Below are 12,035 nucleotides of genomic sequence, written 5' to 3' on the forward strand. Positions count from 1 at the left end.
TTTCTCTTCTTTGCTACCAGGCCTTCCTCCTACGCCCCCTGCCCCTTGATCCCTCTCCCAGCCCCATTTATAACGTGGGAAATGTCCAGGGAGGGTGAAATTGACTACCACGTGAAGGAACCCCCTCACCGTCCCCATCTCCATGAGCCACCCCCAGATTGGCCTTGGGGTTCTGGGTCGCAATCCCAGCTACCCTCTCGGGTGCCGGCTTCCCCCCCGCCCCGCTTCGCCGACCCCAGACCCCGCTCCTTCGGCGCCCTAAGACGAGCTGGGGGCGGGGCGGGGGGCGGAGCCCGCAACAAAGACTCGGAGCGAGCGAGGGGCGGGGGTGGGGCGGAATCCCAGCCGCCCGCGAGGCCGGGGAGGCGGCGGCATAGGGTCGCCCGGCCCGGCGGGCGGGGTAGCGCCTGGTGGCGGTCCCCGTGCCGAGGCGTCGCTAGGGCGGGCGGGGAACGGGACGCCGGGCCGGGGGCACGTCATGTGGCCGCTCACGGTCCCGCCGCCGCCGCCGCCGCCGCTGCCGCTGCCGCTGCTGCTGCTGCTGTGTTCAGGCCTCGCCGGACAGGTAGGGGCCCGGCAGGCAGGTGCGGGCGCCGAGGGCTCCAGAAGGGGCGGGGGCTCAGGGGGCCCCGCAGAAACGGGACTGGGGGCTCCATGAGCCCCCCGCGGCTGCGAGGGAGGGGGCGTCGCGGCGAGGGAGGGGCTGGGACGTCCACCCTGGCTTTGGGAATGGGAAGGGGAGCTTCAGATCCAGCCTCAGAAGTGGGATGGTTTGGGAGACAACCTGATCCCAGCTTTGGGGTTCTCAACCTCTCGGTGACCCGGAGCCCACACCCGCCATCTCGCTCGAGCTAAGTGGGGTCGTGGGGGGACTTCAGGGGGCCTTGTGTGTCGCTTATCCTTCACGTCCCCCATCATGGCAGGAGGTGCCCGGCTTTTATAGCCCCCCACTCCTCGCCCGCACCCCCAAGGTGGGCAAGGGGGCGGGACTCACGTGTGAGTGACTGACGGGGACGTGTGTGAAGTGCTGGAGGGTGCTGGGTAAACGTGTGTGCCTGTGTGTCACAGCTGGGTGTGACTGAGAGTTTGCGTGTGTGGCTGTGCAGGTGTGCCCAACCGTGCATGACCTGGGGCATGATTGGGGGAGGGTGTTTGTACCTGAGGCAGAGTCTGTATGTGACAGTGGGAGGTTGTGACTTGGAGGGCCGCTGAGGAAGGCTTGTGAGCCTGAGACCGGGAGTTGTGTATCTGTGTGTGACCGGCTGTGTGACAGCAAGTGAGGACTGTATTAATCCCAGCGGTATGTGGGCAGCTGTGGCCGTGTATAAAGGACGGTGTGTGTCAGTGTCCCCATGACCCTGGCCCATCTGCCCGGGTGTTGTACAAAATGTGGGTGACCAGGTGTGTGGGAGCTTTGGGTAACCATGTGTCATTCTGTGCCTAAGTCACTCTGAAAGCGGATGTGCGGGGCAAGGGCTGTGTGTGCGAACGTGCACATCCGTGTGTGTGTGTTGGTGCCTTGCACACTACATGCTTTCACAGGAGCACGTCTCCCTCTCCATGGTACCTCATCTCTTGGGCAAGAGATGGGGGCTTTTCAAAATGCGGGGGGGTGGTCCCAGCTTTCTAATGCTATTGGAAACCTCCTTCCTCCCCCATCTTGGGGGTGGGAGCCCCCTAAGTTCTCCAAAATAATAAAATAATTATAATAACAGCTAACACTTATTAAGTGCTTATTATATGCTGGGCACTCTTTCAAGCACACCGAATGAACTAAGACGTTTAATCCTCTGAGCGGCTTACCTTCATTTTACAGATGGTGGGGGCTGAGACACAGAAAAGTTAGGTCACTTGCTTAAGCTCAGACAGCTTGGGAGTGGCAGAGCTAGGATTGAACCAAGGCAGTCCGGCTCCTTAGCCCACACATTTACCCTCTTGTTAAACAGTCCACTCCACGGGTGTGAACAGTGCCTGCGTAAACACTAGGAGGGTTTCTGGGTAGAAGCTCAGAGGAAAAACAGTCCTGGCACCTTCTCTTTCCTGGCCAAGAGAAGAATCAGAACCTTGTACCCACCCTGAGGGGGGCTATTGGGAGGGATGGAGATCAGACTCTAGATAGAAAGATTTCCAGGCTACAAGGAGACCTCGTGAGGTCCCCTCCCTCACTCCTCTGTTTCCCTATCTCAGGACCCACATACTGGCTGGGATGGGAAGTGTGCTCAGAGGCCAAGCATCAGGCCACACACACTGGGTGCTCAACTGATATGTGAGCCCCAAAGAAGTAAAGAGAGTCAGCTGAGCGAGAGACGAGAGACCGAAAGAGGTATCCACTTGAGAGAATGGTGCATAAAAGTGCACCAGGAGTGAAGTTGAATTGGGTCTCCAAGGAGGATCCTTGAAGCCACTACCTGGGGATTTTCCTCCACCCCTGCCAGCCCCTAGGAAACTCTAGATATCCTGTTCGTTCTCCAAGATTGCCTAAGGGTGTGGGAGAGTGCAGTGAGAGGTGATGTTGGGTGACCCCAGAGGAGGGTGGGAGATGCTTGGGGGCAGGGCTAACATGAAGATGCATGAGAGCCATACCAGGCTCTTTAGGGGGCGGGACTAAACTGGGTTCAGTGGAGGTGGGGCTAAATGGCCGGTGGGGCGGAGCTAAGCTGGAGTAATCAGGTGGGGTGAGACTGGTAGGGTCCTGCCACCAACTACAGTGCCTCCAGGCGGCCATGGGCACTACAGTGTTGCGTGCCCCAGCTTGCCCACCCAGCCTGGCACCCCAGGGAAGGAAGAGGTCTGGAGAATGGATGCTCTGTCCCATCTCCGTCCCCTCCATCACTTCCCAGAACCCCCTCCTCGGTCCTTGATGGGCCCTGGTCTCCACCAGGGGTCCTTTCTAGAAATCATTCATTTGTCCATTCATTCAGCAGATATGACGAAGCATTGGAGATATAGCCATGAGCCAAGTCATCAAATCCCTGCCCTCCTGGAGCTGACCTTGTTGCAGGAGAGACAGACAAGAATCGAATAAATATATAATACAATGTCAACAGCTAAATCAATATATAATACAATGCAAGTGGCCTGAAGAATAATAAACAGGGCAAAGGGGATTAAAGTGTGATGGTGGTGCAGTGGGGGGCTATTTTAGCAGGTGTGGTAGAGGCGGTGTCTCTAAGAAGGTGGTATTTGAGGCGACACTTGAAGGAAGTGAGAGAAGGATGCCTTCTGTATCCAGGCGAAGAGAATTCAAAGCAGAAATAGCAAGTGCAAAGGCCCTGAAAGTGGGAACAAGCATGGTATGTTTGGGGAGCAGCAGAGAGGCTGGTGTGGCTGGATAGGTGTGAGTGAAGGGGGAGTTGGGGGGAGATGAGGCCAGGGAAACCAGGAGGGACCGACCAAGTGGGAACTTGTGGGCCGTGGACAGCAGTTTGGATTTGACCCTGAGAACAGGGGAGTGGGACCTGTCAGAGAAGTTGTCCATCCCTCCAGGGTCTGGAACTACCAGAGAGCTTGACAGGTCCAAGGCCCACCATCTTACCCGTGGGAAAGATGGTCCCTTCCTGACCACTGGGGAGTCCTCCTTAAGATCTAGCTACAGGGCTTCCCTGGTGGCACAGTGGTTGAGAATCCGCCTGCCAATGCACGGGACACAGGTTCGAGCCCTGGTCCGGGAAGATCCCACATGCCGCGGAGCAACTAAGCCTGTGCGCCACATCTACTGAACCTGCACTCTGCAGCCCGCAAGCCACAACTACTGAGCTTGCACACCACAACTACTGAAGCCTGTGAGCCTAGCACCCGTGCTCCGCAACAAGAGAAGCCACCGCAATGAGAAGCCCGTGCACTGCAACAAAGCCCCGCTCGCCACAACTAGAGAAAGCCCACGCTTAGCAACGAAGACCCAATGCAGCCAAAAATAAATAAATAAAATAAATACATTTACAACAACAACAAAAAGATCTAGCTACATCTTTGGTACTATCTGGGTTTGGGGTCACCTCTTTCCTGGGGTCCCCACAAGATGGGACAAGAGGAGTAGCTCAGTTTACAATGCATGCCTCAGGACCTTTGCACTTTGCATTTCCTCTGCCTGGGACACTGATCCCCCAGGTAACTACTCAACTTCCTCTCTCTCTTTCTGCTTAAATGTCACCTCCTCTGAGAGGCCATCAAAAATAACCTCCCACTGCCACTTTCTGAGCTCTTACTCTGTGTTATTTTTCTTCATAGGCTTTGTCACTACATTTCCAGGATTTGTTTCTTCACCTATTGTCTGTCTTCCCTTAGAGGGGCAGCTCATCAGGGTCCAGTGGTCTCTGTTGTATCCTCAATGCCTACAGCAGAGCCTGGCACATAGTAGGTTCTCAACAAATATCTGTTGAATGAATGGATGAATCCCCCTCCTCCTCCCACAGAATCTCTTTCTTTCTCAAACAGTGGAACTCTTATGTCAAGGGAGGATCGGGGGAACAACTCTCCCCTTGGGCTATCCCATACCCATTTCAAGTCAACCACAGCTCCTGGATCAGAGGCATCAGGAAAACCCATCTTCTTCATCTGTGCCTAAAATTCCACCATTGCAGGGCACCACTATTTGGGGTTAAGATGCTGTTTCTCCCAGGGCGCCTTTAGAAAATGTAAATGTCCCAGGTAGATGGAAGTAAAAGGAAATCTTGAGGACTCCCAGATAATAAGTGAACTGGACATTTTCTTCCTAAGGAATGGTGGTGTCGATGCTGAGCCGAAGATGAAGGAGCTGGGGCGGCACCTAGTGGTAGAATGAGGTTTGTTCAGAGACTGTGTACGTCCCTGGGACTCTGGGGAAGACGTGTGGGCAGATGCCCCTGGGTGTGTGTGTCAGCCAGGGTCCTGATCAGGGTGTGAAGCAAACGGGGCACTTGCCTTGGGTGCAAGATTGAAGGGAGCGCCCAAAGCCTCAGAGGCCAAGATAAATACTATTTTAATGCAATATTTTAAGAAACTCAAAATTAATGCAAAAGATCCATGATGAACAAAATATCAAAATTTAAATAAAGGCAGGAGCCACCTCTGCTCTTGCATGACTCACCTCACTGTAACTCTGGCCCTATAGGAGTGTGTCCGTAGTGTCCATGGGGGGGTGTGTGTATGTTTAGGGACATGTTTGTGGGTGTGTGGGCACAGTGACTCTGTGTCCATACAGGTTGACCATGTGGGCGTGTGTGGATTTCTCATAATCCCAGCAGTTGTTGTTGGCAATGACTCCGTGTCCCCAGAATTCAGTGTCAGTGCCTGGGAGGCAGTAACTTGCTCTTTTCATTTATTCATGCATTCACGTATTCATTTAGAAAGCGTCCATTGTGAGCCTTCTGTGTTTTGAACCTTATACTGGACACCAAGGCTGGGTGGCTGCTGGAGCTCTCAAGGACTGGGATGGAAGATTTAACTTCTCTAAAGTTGAGCCTGGCTGTGCTGGGGAGAAGGGAGTTGTGACAAGGGCAGGAGATTTTGTTCCCATTTTTCAGGAACTCTTGTCCAAGAACACTGACATATCTTTACTCCCAGAGCGGAAGCCTGGTATGTCTCACAACCTCATCCATGCAGAGCTCAGCCACAAATCAAGGAGAAGCCAGAGGAACAGAGAGGAGTCAGAATAGGTTCCATGAAGTCTGTGTGCAGAAACTGACTTGTGTTGCTTCTGGGAAACCCAGGAGGGTCTCAGTGCCTGTTAGCATCTAAGCCCTGCTTAACAGATGAGAAGACAGGGTGTCGCAGCGTGAGAAGAAAGAAACCAAGAGGCAAAGTCGGTTGAAGCAATTGAGTGAGATGGCAGATAGCTTCTTACCTTTTAGGTGCTGAGAGGATCCTGGTTGTTCCCAAGAAAAATACACGGGGAGCACATGATGAGCCAGATTCTTTCTAGTCCTAATTTCTCTAGTAATTCCTATGTGAATGACACCGAGCGAGGTACTGGGGAAGTGGAGGGGTGCGACACAGCCCACTGTGGAATCGTTCTCAGGGCCAAGTAAGGGTGTGTGTGTGTGTGTGTGTGTGTGTGTGTGTGTGTGTGTGTGTGTTTAAATAAAAGCGTTTTTTAAATTGTGTCAAAATACACAGAATATAAAATTTACCATCTTAACCATTTTTAAGTGTACAATTCAGTAGCATTAAGTACCTTTGCGTTGTGGTGCAAGCATTGCCACCATCCGTCTCCAGAACTCTTTTCATCTTGCGAAACTGAAATTCTACCCACTAAACAACAACTCCGCATCCTCTACCCCCAGCCCCTGGCAATCTTCATTCTACTTTCTGTCTCTATGAATTTGACTCCTCTAGGGACCTCACATGGGTGGAATCATGCAGTGTTTGTCTTTTTGGTTTATTTCACTGAGGATAATGTCCTCTAGGTTCATCCACGTTGTAGCAGGTGTCAGAATTTCCTTCCTTTTTAAGGCTGAATACTGTTTCATTGTATGGTTGGAACACATTTCGTTTATCCATTTATCCTTCAATAGACATTTAGGCTGCTTCCACCTTTGGCTATTGTGAATAATGCTGCTATGAGCATGAGTGTCCTAATATCTCTTCAAGACCTTGCTTCTAACTCTTGGGTGTATACCCAGAGGTGGGTCTTCTGGATTGTATGATAATAATGTGTTTAACTTCCTGAGGAATATGCATACCATTTTCCATAGTGTCTGGACCGTTTTCCGCTCCCACCGACAGTGCACAAGGGTTCCATTTTCTCCACATCCTCACTAACACTTGTTAGTATTTGACTTTTTGATCCTAGCTCATCCTAAGGGGTGTAAGGTGGTTCTTCATCGTGGCTTTGATTTGCATTTTATTAAGAGTTAGCGATGCTGAGCATCTTTTCATGTGTTTATTGGCCATTTGTATATCTTCTCTGGAGAAATGTCTAGTCAAGTCCTTTGTTCCTTTTCAAAACTGGGATGTTTGCTTTTTTGTTGTTTAAATAGAAGGTTTTAAAGCCAGGAATGAGACATGGTTGGATTTGTGTGAGGGACAGATCCTTTGACTGAAACTAGAGTAGGGACAGTAAAGGTGTGAAGACAGAATTATTTCAGGAGCTAACAAGACCTGAGGCAAGTTGGTGACAGCCAGAGGCATAGTAGGACTGATATTTGGGGGAGGACAGGGGGAATGTACCTCTCATTGTCTGGTGTCCAAGGTCCTCAGCCAGGACTACTGTCTCCTTTGGAATCTCCTCTTGGAATTCTGAAGCAGGCAGGAAAGCAGAGATGGCAAGAGAGAGAATTCCAGGGAGAATTCAACACCATTTCCAAACATTTGCTGTAACCGAGCAAAAAACTAAAAGCAGGCATAGGCTAGAAGATTAACACCATTTGTGTTCCAAGGGGTGCAAAGCTGTGTATGTGCAGACGTAAATTCATGCCTTTCCTCTGTGTGAATGAAATACTGTGGAGACCAAGAAGGCAGAGTTGGTTGACAGAGACCACTTGGCTTCTTACAAAGGACAGTGAGTTTTGCTTGGTTTACGTTTTCTAGCTTTTCTACTGGAACTTCTAGCATTTTTACCTGCTGCACATCAAACAGAAATGACCCTTATGTTTTATACTTGATACCTTAATTCATATTTTTGAGTAAACTTCCTTCTTGACATAAAACATAGCTACAAAGAAGTATGCAAATCATAAAGGTGCAGCTTGATAACTTGTCTTGAAGTGACATAATGTACGAGGTCAAGAAACAGAACTTTGCAAGAATCCAGAAACCTCCTCATCCTCCTTCTAGTTGCCACCTGCCCCCTCAAGAGTAACAGCTAAGCTAATGTCTCTCACTCTGCACTGGTTTGACCTGCTTTGTAACTTAATGAAGTCATTAAGCATGTAGTTTTTGTGCCCAGCTTCTTTTGCTCCACATAATGTTTGTAAGATTCCTCCGTATTATTGTTTTGTGATTGATTCTCTGTTATTGTTGCTTTATGGTGTTCCGTTGTGTGGACATATCGCATGTGGTATATCCATTCTACTGTTGCTTGGCATTTGGGCTGGTGAAGTTTGTGGCTGACACAAACTGTGCTGAAATAAACACTCTGACACGTGTCTTTAGTGAATGCTTGTTCACACTTCTGTTTGGTATATGTGTACAGTAGATTCTCTATTCGCGGTAATTATGTTCTATAAAGAATTAGTGAATACTGAATTAGTGAATACTGAATCATCGTGGGGTTAGATTCTTGCAAGCTTCTGGTCACGACATTTTTGTTGACCAAAGAATATGCAACCTTCTTTTATGAATGTTTCTGTTTAAAAACACCTTATTTCATATACATTGTTGATTCATTGGCAGCAAACTCACTGCCAAAGGCACTATATCTCATGCTTGAGTGAAACTTATGGACAAGTTGTATTTTCTCTGGAAGACATGTTACAACCTTCTTGCGCCTAGAGCACTAGACAGAACCTAGCGCTGTGCATGGGGCCACTTAAAAGAGCGAGATCACCAATAAAAAGCACGAGAATGTGAAAATGTTGGCACTAAGTAGACTGTGAAAAAGACACTTGATTACAGTTATGAGAGCTAAAACAAAAAGGCCAGAGCATGGCTGTGGTGGATCTCCATTGGGAACCTGTGTGTCAGTGACTCAAGTTTTTGCTACCCTGTGGATGTCCATGAACCACCACAAAAGCCCCATGAGAATTGACTTGGGGGTTACAAATAAATTGTAGTGAGTAGGCGAGTTTGACAATATGGAACCCACAAATAGTGAGACTCAAGTGTATATACCGAGGAGTCGAATTGCTGAGTCATAGGGGAGGAATATATTGAACTTCAGGAGATAACTGCTGAACAGCCTTCGAAAGTTCCAAAGACTCTTCAAAGAGTTTACCAATTTACTCTCTCACTAGTAGTGTCTGGGCATTCGAGTTGCTCTGCATCATCACCAACACTTGGTGTTGTCTTTATGTTTCACTTTAGACATTCTGATGGGTGTTTAGTGCGATCACATTTTGTATTTAATTTACATTTCCTGATGACTAATATTTAAATACCTTTTCACACGCTTATTGACCACTTGAGTATCCCCTTTTGTGAAATGCCTGCTCAAGTCTTTTGCCCATTTCTCTATTAGGTTGTCTGCCTTTTTCTTATTAATTTGTAAGAACATGTGTTTTTATACATCCAAATTTTATATCTGTGTTTCTCTCTCTTTTACATAAATTAAAAATGAGGATATCGGTTATTTGTTGGACATAGGATTGCAAATATCTTCTCCTACTATGTAGCTTGTCTTTTCATTCTCTTAGTGATGTCTTTGATAAATAGAATTTCTTAACTTGAATGTAGTTTAAATAATAACTGTTTTTCCTTCAGGGTTAATGCTTGTTAGTGTCCTGTTTTAGAAATCTTTGCCTACCTCAGAGTAATGAAGATAGTCTTCTATATTTACTTCTAAAAGATTTATTATCTCTCCCATTTTGATGTAAGATCTACATGGAATTGATTTTTGTATGTGGCTTGAGGTAGGGATCAACATTTATTCTTTCCCCTTTGAATAGGGCCAAATGACCCAGGAACAGGCTCCAGACTCTGGAGCCTGACTGTCTGGGATAGATTCCTGGGGGCTGGGAAAAGTTTCTTAGCATCTCTGTGCCACTATTTCCTCATTAAAAAAAATGGAATTTAACCCAATCTACTTCACAGTGGTATTCTGAGGGTTAAATGAGTTATTACATGTACATTGTTGCAGATGGTGCCGAGCTCATAAGTACTCAATAAACCTTAGCAACTATTGTTATTGTTTCTGAGAGTTATGAACTTTTTTCCTCCTGATCATTTTCAGGTCAGGGAAAAAAAATTTCTTTTCATGGCACCTGGCCTTAGTGTGTTCAGGTTGCTATCATAGAATACCATAGACCAGGTGGCTTACAAGCAACAGAAATCTATTTCTCACAGTTCTGGATTTAGGGAAGTCCAGGACCAAAGTGAAAGTGCTGTCAGGTTTGGTGTCTGGTGAGGACCAGTTTCTTGGTGCCTTCTCATATGATGGAAGGGAGAGGGAGCTCTCTGGGGGGGGTCTCTGTATAAGGGCACTAATCCCATACATGAGGGCTCCACCCTCTTGAACTAATCACCTCCCAGAGACTTCATCTCCAAATACTATCACATTGGGGATTAGCTTTCAACATATGAATTTGGGGAGGGATACAGGCATTCAATCTGTAGCACTCCCCAACACGATGTTTAGAGTAATGATGGTGACAGTGAGAAGGGGATTCTTTCTGGAGATATTTCTATATCAGTTTCAGCTGGCATTGGTGATAATTTGAATGGAGTAGGGAAAGAGAAGGAAGGTGAGAGGGGCACTATCTGTAGTTTCTAACTGTGGGTACATTTGGTCCAGGACCAGGGTGAGGCAAGCAAGAAATCTAGGGTGCAAAATTTAAGGAAGGACTCATTCTCATGTCAGTGCAGGGCTCCTGGGGGGAGGGAACTTGCAGGGAAAGTTTAGGTATATTCCTCCTTTTAAACAGTTTTATTGAGATATAATTTATATACCATTAAATCCACCTGTTTAAGTGTGCTACTCAATGCCTTTTAGTAAATTTGCAGAGTTGTACAAACATCACCCCAATCCAGTTTTAGAACATTTCCATCACTCGCAAAAGATCCCTCATGCCGGGGGCTTCCCTGGTGGCGCAGTGGTTGAGAGTCCGCCTGCAGGGGATACGGGTTCATGCCCCGGTCCGGGAAGATCCCACGTGCCGCGGAGCGGCTGGGCCCGTGAGCCATGGCCGCTGAGCCTGCGCGTCCGGAGCCTGTGCTCCGCAACGGAAGAGGCCACAACAGTGAGAGGCCCGCGTACCGCAAAAAAAAAAAAAAAAAAAAAATCCCTCATGCCATCCCCACCCCATCCCCAGTTCCAGGCAATCACTAATCTAATTTCTGTCTCTATGTATTTGCTTTCTCTGGACATTTTGTGTAAACTACTCATACAAAGTGTGGCCTTTTGTGTCTGACTTCTTTCACTTAGGAAAATATTTTTGAGGTCCATCCATGCTGTAGCATGTATCAGTAGTTCGTTCCTTTTTATCGTTGAACGACATTCCATTGTATGCATGTACCACAGTTTATCCATTCACCAGTTGATGAGCATGTGAATTGTTTCATTCATTGGGAACAATGCTGTTATGAATATTCACATGCAAGTCTTTCCATGGACATAGGCTTTCATTTCTCTTGGGTAGATGGAATTGTTGCGTCTTATGGTAAATTTCAGTTTACATTTTAAGAAACTGCTAAATTGTTTCTTAAAGTAGTTGCAGCATTTTATGTTCCCACTAGAAAGTGGTTTAAGTTTCTCCACTTCATCACCGATACTTGGTACTGCCTGTCTTTTTTTTTTTTTTTTTGCGGTACGTGGGCCTCTCACTGTTGTGGCCTCTCCCGTTGCGGAGCACAGGCTCCGGACGCGCAGGCTCAGCGGCCATGGCTCACGGGCCCAGCCACTCCGCGGCATGTGGGATCTTCCCGGACCGGGGCACGAACCCGTGTGCCCTGCATAGGCAGGCGGACTCTCATCCACTGCGCCACCAGGGAAGCCCTTGCCTTTTGATTGAGGTTGTTCTGGCGGGTGTCATGTGCTATTAGTCCTGTGAAACACACAAGTGGAGATGTCCAAGAAGCAGATGGGCATAGGGGTTTGAGCTCTAGATGGAGATCTGGGCTGCAGAAATGCTTTTGGGAGCCTCAGCTGTAGATTCATTTAGTCAGTCAATAAACAATTTCTTGAGCACCTACTATGTGCCAGTCACTGTGCTAAGCCCTAGGGATGAGGCTGTAAAAAACACAGCCATGTAGGAGCCCTTGCGGAACTGAAAGTCTAGTGGAAGAGACAAACCATAAACAAATAGAAGTACAATATAATGTCACATGGTGATAAATGTTGTTCAACAAGATAGAGCAGAGGAGGGGACGGGGGCAGAGGGGTTGCTGTTGTAGATGAGGTGGCCAGGGGATGTCTTTCAGGATACGGTAGCCAAATCGCTCAGAGACCCATCAGGGAAACAAAC

General features: G+C 48.1%; 1 protein-coding gene across 1 annotated transcript in view; it reads left to right on the forward strand.

Moving 5' to 3' along the window:
• The first annotated feature begins 331 nt into the window (after positions 1-331).
• OLFM2 (olfactomedin 2) overlaps positions 332-12,035 on the forward strand; it is a 63,077-nt gene continuing 51,373 nt past the window's right edge. Inside the window, exon 1 of the mRNA XM_033854398.2 lies at positions 332-565. Within this exon, the coding sequence (XP_033710289.1) occupies positions 479-565 (87 nt within the window). The 5' untranslated portion in view covers positions 332-478. The remainder of the gene's footprint in view (positions 566-12,035) is intronic.

This window comes from Tursiops truncatus, chromosome 3 (assembly GCF_011762595.2).
Source record: "Tursiops truncatus isolate mTurTru1 chromosome 3, mTurTru1.mat.Y, whole genome shotgun sequence".
NCBI classification, from domain to species: domain Eukaryota; kingdom Metazoa; phylum Chordata; class Mammalia; order Artiodactyla; family Delphinidae; genus Tursiops; species Tursiops truncatus.